The sequence below is a fragment of the Schistocerca piceifrons genome, chromosome 1 (genome assembly GCF_021461385.2).
Source record: "Schistocerca piceifrons isolate TAMUIC-IGC-003096 chromosome 1, iqSchPice1.1, whole genome shotgun sequence".
Lineage (NCBI taxonomy): Eukaryota > Metazoa > Arthropoda > Insecta > Orthoptera > Acrididae > Schistocerca > Schistocerca piceifrons.
The window spans coordinates 979,566,202-979,579,741 of NC_060138.1; the positions used below are offsets into that span (position 1 = coordinate 979,566,202).

Here is a 13,540-nt window from a genome sequence, read left to right on the forward strand (position 1 = left end):
ACAACTATACAACTGCCACCCTCAATGAATACTGGGCATGGAAGTACACAGCATCTTTGCCTTGTCCCACACTGCAGACAAATGCAATAGCATCAAACACATGCTGGTCAGCTGTTTGTCACAATGAGAGGCTAAGCAGCTCAACAAGACCCTGTGAATGAAAAATAAGAGCAATCACATGCCATCTCGACTACTTTGTCGTCTTCAAACACTAGCTGCTAAGGAAGTGAATGAAGGTTTAATCTGCCAGGAAGTTTCAATTCAGTAACACTCCACTGCAGAGCGAAGATTCATTCTGGAAACAATCCCCCAGACTGTAGCTAAGCCATGTCTCTGCAACATCCTTTCTTCCAGAAGTGCTAGTCCTGCGAGGCGTGTAGAACTATTGTGAAGTTTGGTACATAGGAGATCAGATATTGGTAGAAATAATGCTGTGAAAGTGGGTGGCAAGCCATGTTTGGATAGCTCAGCCAATAGGGCACTAGTCCACAAAAGGCAGAAAGTCCCAGGTTCGAGTCCTGGTCCAGCGCACAGTTTTAATCTGCCAGGAAGTTTCAGTGAATGAAGACAACTTGAAAATCTTTACGGTGTATGCCACAGACTTTGATGCATAGAACTTGATAGTGAAGATGTACCCCTCCACAGGCGACACAACTTTGTTGAAGAAGATAAGAGCATTTCATTACAGCATTCCAGACAATAAGCCCCAGCCAAACACCACAAAAGTGGCATTTGACAAATAAGGACTAGCATTCAGCAACCACAAAACAGAGTTGATAGTATCAGAAAAAGGTTTTATACTGAAGCTCAACAATGCTGCCCACTTTGCAACACAGCATTTGTAGACAGGAATCATTAGTGATGGCAACTAACTAATACACAAAAAATGTCAGCTATTTATAATGGAAGATACAACAAAACTGCAATTCCTTATCGACAGAGGTGTCGACCTGTCAGTATATTCCAGACTTATCCAATGCAAATTAGTAAAGACTGTATCTATCTATACATCACAAACAGCTGAACTAATTAAGACTTATCACATTAAGTGCCATACAAAAATTATACTTGTAGATATATATACGATGGTGAAAAACCCACCTCGTTGTTTCCATAATACAGCAAAAAATCATTTTCATCACCTACAGGTGGAGGAACAAAAGACTGCAAGGAGAGTAGCAATAAAAGAAAAACACATTATTTAGAAGACATGACAAATGAAACAGAGGGGGTTTGGCAGAGATACTATGAAATTTTGAGAGAGAACTCATCTTGTTAAAAACCAATAAAATATCAAATCACATCACCAGTAACAAAACAATCTTACTTGTAAAACTTTTTTAATTTATTTGTAAAAATAAAATTGCAGACAATGTGACTATTATCAATCGCATTTATTACAGAAGATGCCAACGACACTGCAGATCGAGTGGTGTATTGCTTCCTCTAATTGTTCAGTATTCCCACAGCAATGTGAGTAGACCTCAGCATACAGAACCATGATTATCATCCATCTGACATCATTTGCCAGATAAAAGTGTCCACTTGATTTCTCCATCGACTACAGTCTACTACACTACACACCCATACTGCTCCAGCATGTTTTCTATTTCCGTCTACTCACATTCCATTACATTCTCAACTTGTCTTTTCTTTGCTCTACAAATACAGCAATGAACATTCATGATTCCTTTATCATTCTTTTGCCTCACTAGATGTCCAGCCCGTCCCCATTTCCCCTTCATTATAGTCATAAAATCCACTCCAGTCAAGTTCCTTGTCAATGTCCCCATTCTCCATGTAATTCCAATATACATCTCTCCATCATTTGCTGAGCAACCCCCAGTTTTTCACAATAAAGAGTCCATTATACCAGTCAACAAACATAAAAAGGTCAATTAGTGCAAAAATTTCATGTAGTCACACACATTGTACAGTGGTAGAGGGGAATGTCATGAAAAACATACTAAAAATCCTGACCTGTGAGGTGTGAGTGGGTGTCGGAGAGTGTTTAAAGGTCACTTTTCTACATTTTTCTTGAATAACTTGAAAACTGTAGCTTCTAACAAAAATGTTTCCTACAATAAAGTTTCTACTCTTTTTTTTTTTTTTTTTTTTTTTCCTCTGGAAATAATAGTTTCTGCAGTGCAAGAGGTGGATAAATTGCAGATTATTAAAAATGGTGTTTTAATGTATGAAATTAATGTTTATTATTAAATGATGGCTCAAATGGCTCTGAGCACTATGGGACTTAACATCTGAGGTCATAAGTCCCCTAGAACTCAGAACTACTTAAATCTAACTAACCTAAGAACATCACACACATCCATGCCCGAGGCAGGATTCGAACCTGCGACCGTAGCAGTCGCGCGGTTCCGGACTGCAGCGCCTAGAACTGCTTGGCCACCGCGGTCGGCTATTAAATGATGTGGGTTAAGGACAAATACTTAATGTACCACTTCTAAGTGCAGTAGAGCCGTATTAAGAGATAAACTATGTTCTAGTGGTGTAACAGGGTGAAGCAGGTAGGAGGGTAGAAGTGTGAGGGTAGGTAGGGCGCCAGATTGGGATCATGCAGTTCTCTCCATCATTGGTCTGCAAACTAAAGAGCAGGTAGTGATTACCCATTTAATCTACCCCACTATGCCACAAGAAAAAACTACACGGTGTTTCACAAAGTTATACAAACCCTCTCTTACGAATCTCTAGGGACGAAGTGCACAGACATGCCAGGAAAGTGTATATTTTCCACAAAGTGCATTAACACTGCACAGGACGCATACATGAGTTACTAATAACACTACCGCAAGAAAGCATGAGGACACAATATACATTAATCTCTGCACACTGTTTTCCACTGCTAGAATGGTAACTGATTCTTAGTCATCCCGTTCAGCAACTACAGTATTCTTCTGGGGAAGGCAGTTTCCCCACCACAAGCACTGCTTCCTTTTCAGGTTACAGACAGACTATCTCTCCAGCATTTCCTGCCCAGACTCTTACGTGAGTAGACCGACTAACGTCAATGAGTCTGTGTTTGTATAGCGGAATTCCTTTCAGTTTATTAAGTGAGTACTTATTTGCAATTGTTAAATAGGCTTTTATGTAAAATATGTTCCTATAACAATGCTGAGAAGTGTACAATTTGAGTTACTGACGGTTGTCTGTGACCTCGGTAGTGTTGGTAGGAAATATATTCGAAAGGTAAATGTGGCACTTTGTTGCTGTTTATTGTTGTCAGCATAATGTAAGACCGTGTAACTGTGTTGTTGTCACTTGGTGGTGAATTAATGAATAGCCAGAGAGTTACTGCATTTCTCTCACCATTACCGGGAACTGAATAAATGATTTCCATTCAGTAACTGCTGGAACTTGTAGTGTGGCCTGCACTGACACTTACCATACATCCACATTATGTCTCAAATGGTGGGTGTCAATATTCAAGTCTACAACATGACGCTGCTATAATGCAGTGCTTGACTTATGATGAAATATAACAGCTAGGTGACCTTCCATTGCAGAGGGAAAGAGTTTAAGCCTCTTTAGATTTTGAGAAAGCTGAGGCTGGCATCATTCATTTGATACCCCTCATGCTGTGAAAAGTATTCCAGTCAGAAATGGTGGATACAATGAAAACAATGTGTCAAATACATAGTGACAACACGTTACACTTGAGAAAGGCTCTTCAGTGGTAAGACAGTTGGCAGCTCCAGCTGTTGACCATTTTTACATAATAGCACACTTGACAACTGCCAATAAGTACCCACTCAATAAAATGAAAATAATTTCACTGTATTACACACACTCAGTGGAGTTATTCTGTCTATTCACATAAGATTACTGGAGAGGAAATGCTGGAGAGATACAGTCTGTCTGTAAACTAAAAACGAACAGTGCTTGTGTTGGGAAAAGTTGCCTCTACTGGAAGAGTGCTACAATGTGCTATGATTCCTGTACTGGATGACTATGAATCAATCATAAACCAGTAAAGAGTTCTTTAAATATTTTTCAAATAACGAAGTTTCCTCAGCAACCTTACATGGCACATGGTATCAGGAGATTTAAATTAGATCTAGTATCAAACAGTAATTACTTTAACTTCATAATCATTTATTATCAGTCAGTCTCAGTTAAGCTGTAGTAACTGGGATGTTTAAAGATATACACACACCTGCATCTGAAGAGAAGTCCTCATAATGATCGCTGTCATCTTCAGAGTCAAACCCCTCATCATGAGAAAATTCATGAGACTCGGGGCTTAAAATACCACCTGCAGAAACAAACAATAAAAATTAGATGGGATAGTGTTAACAAGCACTAACAGATCAATGTAAGCATCCAAAGTTTTTAATGAAGGAAGTAAAATGTCATTTTTCTAGCTGTATGACACCATTTAATTAATCATAAAAAACATGGAAACAATCTGCCATTTTTTATTTTTTTTTGAAGTCCAGTGTTGCATAAATACAAGACAATCATCAGATCTTATTAGCAAAAGGAAACACCAGGTATAACTTCAATGTGTTCTGTATGCGATTCCTTCAGATACAGAAACAGGCTTTAATATGACCACAGTGAATATCAGAAAAAAGGAGAGATGAAAAAGTGTCAAACTACAACACACTGTATATGATAACCGAGGATTTAAAATTATATGATTCAGGTACCTCGGCTCTGTAACCTCAATCTTTCACTGATTCAACTATCTACCAAAGTGCACTGCCATGTCTCATCACCTATCTCTGTCTTCAACATTCTGTTCAATACTGTAGCTTCTTTACTTGTGACAATTTCTCCTCCCTGAAATTGATTCTCTCACTTTCTTATCTGCTTCTGTGACATCAAATCAGTGTTTTACCAGACTCCTCTTTTATGGAAACACAAAGAAGTTGGATAGAGCCATGGCACGTGAGTAACATGTGTAGGGCCGTTTTGGCCAAAAACTTGTGCAAAGTGATGGCTGTGTGACCAGCAGAATTGTCATTGTGGGAAAGCCCTTATCCACATAGGACCTTATTTTGGCGCTCATCGCTACACTATCTCTGATACCTCCAAATACAAAACTGATTAACAGTCTGATCTGGATGGAACACACAAACACACACACACACACACACACACAAAAGTAGTACTCCACAGATGCTTCATGTCACTTTAGTTTATTGGGACAGGCAGCAACATCATCTTCCATTGGCTCCATTGTTTTTAGTTTTGGTGATACAACAATAGAAACATAACTAATCAGCAGTAATGATCTTGGCAAATAAAGTCTGGGCTGATATGGAGCTGTTCTTTCAAAGCACACCATGCTTCCACTCAACATTCTTTTTGGTGACCAGTCAGAAGAAGGGGCACATATCAGCAGTAGCTCTTCTCATTCCCAAAACTACTATTACAATTTTTATGAGCAGGGAGCAGAATTTCACAGCCACTTTTTTTACTTTCATCTAGCATTGTATATACAAAATAAAAATTAAAAAACTGAATAAAACAAAGGCATGCAAACAGCTGTGGTGAAGGAAATTGCTATATGAAGAAAAGCCCTGAGCAATACCTAGTGAGAAAAAGCACATTATGCAAGTTCCACCCAGGGCAGCGATATTCCACAAAACTTTGAGTACCTCTTTGTATTCTTATTTCAGGATACGTCAGTGTGTTAAAATGAAGAAACTAAAAACACATCAAACACCAATTACAATGCAACCATACTTGTATTCTTTCTCGCAATACCATTCAGTTGCTGCAGTTAACTATTCCACCTCAACTGCAACCTGCCTGGACCATGCATGCTGCAGCAATCTTTGGAAACAACCAATATAGTTACAAAATCCTGATTAATTTTGCAGCAAATTCATTGTGGCTCAATGATTCTGAAATCCAATGACTTAGGAAGAAATGCTGTAGCAAGAATTAGGAAGAGCAAACAATTACTTACTGCAAAAGAAAGAGAAAAATTATTGATTAATGAAAATTTTTGTTACAATTTTGGTACTCGTTTAAGCATCAATACAGAGACAAGGTCAAAGGAAATCTAACACAGGAAAAATTGCAATAATAGAAAATGATTGGTTGAATATGTGTATTATAAGGAGTTATTTTCTGTCAATTGACTTAAGTGCCTCAATTGTACATTGAGCTGTTACCTTCACTCCTTGAATTATTTAAAGGAGAAACTGCTGTAGAAATGAACAAACAAGAGGTATTAACTACAATTTTGAAATGTGGCCAAGTCAGAGAATAGCTAAGATATGTAAGCGTAGGCTTCCGCGGCCGTCGTCTTCTTCAATAAAATTCTTCAGGGTATCAGACCGCATCGTCATAATTTAAAATGCGCCAACGTTTCGGCCAGCGTTGCAGCTAGCCTTCATCAGGGCCTTACGTTAACTGCTGAATGAAACACACTTGGGTCCTTAAATAGCTGCACGAGAAAACCGTGTCGTTACTTGATTGGCTGTAAAAGGAGGAGGAGGAGGGGTGAAAGGTATGCTTTATTGGTGTTTCCTTTATTATCTGTCATTGGCTGAAATAGCTGTTTTCTATTGGTTTTTATATTAATCCACCCCATTGGAGGAGACGGACGAATAGCGAACAGGTGATGGCTGTGACGTCACACTGTTTACATGCTGTCCAGAAGCCGGCTGCAGCGTGCCATTGCTTTGTGTGCTCGCGACCACTACTGCGGCTCTCTGTGTGTCTGCATGGGCCGCCACGGCTCTGCCGCCGCTCCGTAGCCCTGCTATTGCAGGCAGCCAAGACCTTGGAAGCTTGTACCCATCCTCTCTATTCATGTTGGCGGGTCTTTTGGCTATTTCTATCGCCTCTCTAATCTTTCTTTTGAAAGTGAGAGGCTGTTTCGCCAGGACGCGGGCTTCTTGAAAAAATATTGGTTTCCCGCACTCGTCTCGGTGTTCCGCCACTGCTGACTTAGTGTGTTGTTTCAGGTGGATATATCTTTCATGTTCCGAGAGCCTTGTGCTAATCGGACGTCCCGTCTCACCTATGTAGACTAATCCACACACACAACCAATTTCATACACGCCAGCTGTGTGTAGTTTGTCAACTGCATCCTTGGTAGAACCGAGCATGTCTGATATTTTGTTTCTGCTTCGGAAAATTGGTTTGATGTCGGCTTTTCGTAGAATTTTGCCAATACATTCGGTGACCCCTTGTACATATGGTAACACAGCAATGCTCTGTGCCTCCTCCTCCTCTTCCCTATTAGTCTTCTCCCTTGTCGACATTTTGCTGTCAGTTCCGAAGATGGACCTGAGGCGTTCAAGTTCTGTCTTCAGATGTTCTTCGTCGCTTATCCTGTACGCTCTCTTCGTTAGCGTGTGCAGGGCGGACTTCTTCTGCGTGGGGTGATGGTGGGAGGAGGCGTGAAGGTACCTGTCCGTATTGGTTGGTTTCCTGTGCACTACGTTAAGGCCCTGATGAAGGCTAGCTGCAACGCTGGCCGAAACGTTGGCGCATTTTAAATTATGACGATGCGGTCTGATACCCTGAAGAATTTTATTGAAGAATAGCTAAGATAGATGGTACTTCTACATCTACAAAATTACACTGCAATTCATATTTCACTGTTAAGCACAGGGTGCACAGAATGACTTTCGGACTATTTCTCTACCTAAATTTTTGTGGGTGAGTTCTTATTTCTCATACTTTATAGTGATGGTCGTTTCTTCCTATGTAGACGGGAGTAGGAAGTTGGTAATCAGAATTCAGCGAAAAGTTCTGGCCGCCACAAGAAATGCCTTTGTTTCAGTGACTGCCACCCCAAATCGTTCACCACATTCATGACACACTCCCATATTTCATGACAATACAAAATGAGCTATCCTTCTTTGAAATTTTTCCATGTCCTTCGTCAATGCTATCTGGTAAGGATCCCACGTGACATAGTAATACTCCAGGAGAGGACGGACAAGCATTGTGTACGCAATCTCTTCAGTAGATCTATTTATAAGTGTTCTGCCAATACAACGCAGGCTCTGGTTCGCTTCCTCACGACATTTTTTGTGATGATCCCAACTTAAGTTGTCTGTAATTGTTATACCTAGGTATTCAGCTGAGCCTAAAATCTTTACATTTGTGTGATTTGCAGTGTAACACAAATTTACAGTACTCATGTGGAGGACCTTACACTTTTTATTGTTCAGGGTCAATTAGTAGTTCTTGCACCCTGCAGGTATCTTGTCTAAAGCATTTGCAATTTGTTTTTCTTCTTCTGATGGCATTACTAGGTAGTAAATTATTGTGTCATCTGCAAAAAAATCTAGGAGATCTGCTCAGACTGTCTACTAAGTTGTTTATATGGATTAAGAAAAGTGTCAATTACTACTACATGAGATCTTTCTGACAGGGAATGGCTAATTCAGATGCACACAGCTGAGATGATACTCCAAATGCATACAATCTGATTAAGGAACTGTATGAAAATGCTTCTGGAAAAACAGAAATGTGGAACTGATTGAGATCCATTGGTAATAGCACTTTTATTTCATGTGAGTAAAGAGTCAGTACTGCCTCATAGGAATGGTATTTTCTGAAGTTGTGTGTCAACACACAGTTTTCTTCGAAGTATTTTATGATGTTGGAACATAATACAGGTTCAAAATACTAATAAAAATCTCTGCCAATGTTATGGGGTCTACAATTCAACAGATTACTTGTACCTCCTTCTCTAGTGTTTTGGTATGACCTTTGCCACTTTGCAGTCTTCAGGTAGATCTACAGATCTTTCATCAAGGAAAGGGTTGTGTATGATAGATAAAAACTGAACTATTTCATCTGCATACCGTGGTTTTTTTTTTTTTTGCGCAAAACTGCTATGGTTATTAGCGCCCGGTCAGTGACTTAGGAAACAGTAAAAACCGAAAATGGAAACCAGCAGCAATGGGAACGAAACTCAAAAAATTGGAGAAACTAAAAGCAGAAGGAAGGCTTAAAAATCCACTACAGAAAGGGGTTGGTTGTCCAAAAAAAAAGGGGGCTTCAAATGACTGATGTCATTTCACTGGCACTAATAAACTCGAGAACGCGATCGGCCGAGCGCGTGTCATCTGCTAAAATTGACGATAGATCAGGCGACAGCTGTAGACGGGCGCGTAACGGAGTAAAATAGGGGCACTCAATTAAAAGGTGTCTTACCGTCCACAGCTGAGAGCAGTGGGGACAGAGTGGGGGAGGATCGCCGCTTAAAAGATGTCGATGGCTAAAAAGACAGTGCCCTATCCAGAGTCTAGTTAAAATTACCTCCTCCCGACGACGCGTTTGGGAGGAAGAGGTCCAAGCGCAAGGAAGAGCTTTCACGTCCCGCAATTTATTATGGGGAAGTGTTGACCAATGTGCGTGCCATAAAAGAACGACACGACAACATAAAACGCTCCGTAGATCGGCGAAGGGAATCAATTGAACAGCTGGCCTAAGAAGAGAGACTGCAGCCTTGGCCGCAATATCAGCCGCCTCATTTCCACAGATACCAATGTGTCCCGGGAGCCAGAGGAACGCCACCGAGACCCCCCCCCCCCCCCAGGTGGAGCAAGCGCAGACAGTCCTGAATCCGGTGGACCAGAGGTTGCACAGTGTAAAGAGCTTGGAGACTGAGGAGAGAGCTGAGAGAATCTGAGCAGATAACATACTGTATCCACTGATGGCGGTGGATGTAGCGAACAGCCTGGAGAACATTATAGAGCTCCGCAGTACAAACCAAACACTGGTCGGGAAGCCGAAATTGATTTGGGGTGTCGCCAACAATATAGGCACTCCCTACACCTAACGATGTTTTCAAGCCATCAGTGTAAATAAATGTGGCTTCCTTCATTTGTGCACATAGAGCAGCAAATGCCCGACGATAAACAAGTGAAGGGGCACCATCCTTGGGAAATTGACAAAGGTCACAGAGCAGGCAGATCCGGGGACGGAACCAAGGCGGTGCTGTACCCCAAGTTGTCAAGGTTTTAGGAAAGCGGAAGGAAAGAGAATGGAGCAGTTGACGGAAGCGGACTCCCGGTGGTAGTAGGGAGGAGGGGCGGCCTGCATACCCTACATCAAAGGAGGTATCGAAAAAAATGTCATAGGCTGGATTAGCAGGCACGGAAGACAGATGGCTAGCATAACGACTCAGAAGGACTGCTCGCCGATTGGACAGCGGAGGTTCAGCAGTCTCAGCATAAAGGCTTTCCACAGGGCTGGTGTAAAAAGCTCCAGACACTAAACGTAATCCACGGTGGTGGATAGAGTCGAGACGACGAAGAATAGACGGCCAAGCAGAGGAGTAAACTATGCTTCCATAGTCCAATTTCGAGCGCACTAAGGCGTGATAAGAGGCGGAGAAGGACCACTCGGTCCGCTCCCCAGGAGGTACCATTCAGGACACGGAGGGTGTTGAGCGATCGCAGACAGCGAGCCGAAAGATAGGAAACGTGGGAGGACCAGCACTGTTTTCTGTCAAACATAAGACACAAGAATTTAGCGACGTCTGAAAACGGAAGGTTGACAGGTCCTAGATGTAAGAAGGGTGGAAGGAACTCCTTACATCGCCAAAAATTAACACAAACGGTCTTACTGGGAGAAAAACGGAAGCCGGTTTCGGTGCTCCAAGAGTAGAGGCAATCGAGACATCCTTGAAGACATCGTTCAAGAAGGCTGGTCCGTTGAGAGCTGTAGTAGATCGCAAAATCGTCCACAAAGAGGGAGCGCGAGACATCAGGAAGGAGACAATCCATAATTGGATTTATGGCAATAGCAAACAGTACAACACTTAGCACGGAGCCCTGGGGTACCCCATTTTCTTGGGAGAAAGTACGGGAGAGAGTAGTGTTCACCCGCACTCTAAATGTGCGCTCTGCCATAAATTCGTGAAGAAAAAGGGGCAGCCGGCCTCGAAAGCCCCAAGAGAACAGTGTGCGGAGGATGCCTGTCCTCCAACAGGTATCGTATGCTCTCTCCAGATCAAAAAATATTGCTACTGTTTGGCGTTTCCGGAGAAAATTGTTCATGATATAAGTGGAGAGGGAAACAATATGGTCAACTGCAGAACGATGCTTTCGAAAACCGCATTGGGCAGGTGTTAAAAGACTGCAGGACTCCAGCCACCAAGCTAAACGGCAATTCACCATACGCTCCAAAACCTTACATACACTACTCGTGAGAGAAATGGGGCGATAGCTAGAGGGGAGATGTTTGTCCTTTCCAGGTTTCAGAACAGGAATGACGATCGCTTCCCGCCATCATCTGGGAAAAGTACTGTCGGTCCAAATTCGATTATAAATGCGAAGGAGGTAACGCAGACTATGGGTTGATAAATGCAGCAACATTTGGATGTGGATACCATCCGGTCCTGGGGTGGAGGAGCGAGAAGAATAGAGTGCATGTTGGAGTTCCCGCATGGAGAAAACAGTATTATAGCTTTCGCGATTTTGATAGAAGAAAGCAAGAGGTTGCACTTCCACTGCACGTTTCTTCGGGAGAAATGCTGATGGGTAATTTGTAGAGCTCGAAATCTCAGCAAAGTGTTTACCAAAGGAGTTAGAAATTGCGACGGGGTCCACTAACGTATCACGCGCGACAGTGAGCCCAGAGACTGGGGAGAAACTAGGCGCGCCTGATAACCGTCGAATCCGACTCCAAACTTCCGAGGAGGGAGTGAAGGTGTTAAATGAGCTAATAAAGAATTTCCAGCTTGCCTTCTTGCTATCGCGGATGACGTGACGGCATCGTGCACAGAACTGCTTATAGCAGATACAGTTGGCCAAAGTAGGATGGTGGCGGAAAACGCGAAGAGCACGTCGCCGCTCACGTATTGCGTCACGGCATGCCTCGTTCCACCAAGGAACTGGGGGGCGCCGGGGCAATTCGGAGGTGCGTGGTATTGAACGTTCCGCAGCTGTAAGAATAACGTTGATAATATGTATGACCTCATCGTCGACGCTAGGAAAGTGACGGTCATCGAATGTCGCTTGAGACGAAAAAAGTGTCCAATCGGCTTGGGCAAACTTCCAGTGCCACGGGCGCATATAGGGCAGTTGAGGCTGCAGTCTAAGGACACATGGAAAGTGATCGCTCGAGTGTGTATCATCAAGGGCGAACCATTCGAAGTGCCGAGCTAGCGGAACAGTACCGACCAAAAGGTCCAAATGAGAGAAATTTGTCGTGGAGGCAGACAAAAATGTGGGGACCCCAGTGTTGAGGCAAACTAGATCCGCTTGGTGGAAGACGTCTAGCAATAGTGAGCCACGTGGACAAGGATGTGGAGAACCCCAAAGCGGGTGGTGGGCATTGAAGTCCCCAACCAGCAAATAGAGGGGTGGAAGCTGACGAAGATGATGAAGGAGATCAGCTCGTGCCATTGGTGTGGACGATGGAATGTATACAGTACAAAGAGAAAAGGTATATCCAGAAAGGGAAAGACGGACAGCGACAGCTTGGAAGGAAGTGTTTAAGTGATAATGGAGAGTATCATGGAGAAGAATCACGAGTCCTCCATGGGCTGGAGTGCCTTCAACAGAGGGGAGATCAAATCGGACAGACTGAAAATGGGGGAGAACAAAGCGGTCATGGGGACACAGCTTTGTTTCCTGAAGACAGAAGATGACCGGCGAGTAGGATCGTAAGAGGATCAACAATTCATCCCGATTGGCTCGAATGCCACGGATATTCCAGTGGATAATGGACAAAGGGTGAACAGAAAAATGGAGGAATGTGACCAAGGTTGCCGTCAACTCAACAACTGCTCAGAGCTTGCGACCGACAGCATGGAATGGCATTCAGCCGAAGGCAGAAGATCCTGTGATCCATAGGTTGTTCAGGAGCAGCTCCTGCCACCAGCGATCGGCCAGTTGATCAGCCACCAGCAGTGCGCCTCGGCGACACAGAAGACGGCCGAGGGCGATTTCCACCAGGTGGTGCTGTAGATGAGACATGCCTCGGCGGAGAAGGAGATGAACTGGGTTTCTTATTAGCCTTCTTGGAAATATGATGTTTAGATGAAGGAGGAACCGATGGCTGTGAAGTCGGGGTACGTAAAAAATCTTCACGAGTATGCTCTTTTTTCGAAGTCTTGGTGTCTGACTTTTGGGCTCGAGATTTAGCAGAACCCGATGAAGGGTGAGCCGTAGAGTGGGCAGGCAAAAGTGGTGAGGTTGAACGGGCGATCTTTGCGCTGGCCGATCTGACGACCGTGGCACTAAAGGTGAGGTCGCAAGTCTGCGTGGCCGCCTCCTTTGCTGGCCGAGGAGAAGCAAGGACAGTGCTGTATTTTCGTGTCTGAGGCACGGTGGGCTGTCGACTGGCAAATAATTTTTGAGCAGCAAAGGTCGACACCTTTTCCTTCACTCTGATTTCCTGGATGAGCTTTTCGTCTTTAAAAATGGGGCAATCTCGAGAGGAAGCAGCGTGGTCACCCATACAGTTGATGCAGCGAGGGGATGGAGGTGGACAAGCACCCTCATGGGCATCCTTGCCACACGTAACACATTTGGCCGGATTGGAACAGGACTGGCTGGTGTGATTGAACCGCTGACACCGATAGCAACGCGTA

At 43.4% G+C, this 13,540-nt stretch overlaps 1 protein-coding gene across 2 annotated transcripts in view; it reads right to left on the reverse strand.

Moving 5' to 3' along the window:
- The window catches only part of LOC124772519 (protein CREBRF homolog), a 104,818-nt gene that overhangs the window by 79,633 nt on the left and 11,645 nt on the right, over positions 1–13,540 (reverse strand). For both annotated transcript variants that reach the window (XM_047249452.1, XM_047249367.1), the window contains one exon: positions 4,172–4,270. In XM_047249452.1, the coding sequence (XP_047105408.1) occupies positions 4,172–4,270 (99 nt within the window). The remainder of the gene's footprint in view (positions 1–4,171; positions 4,271–13,540) is intronic.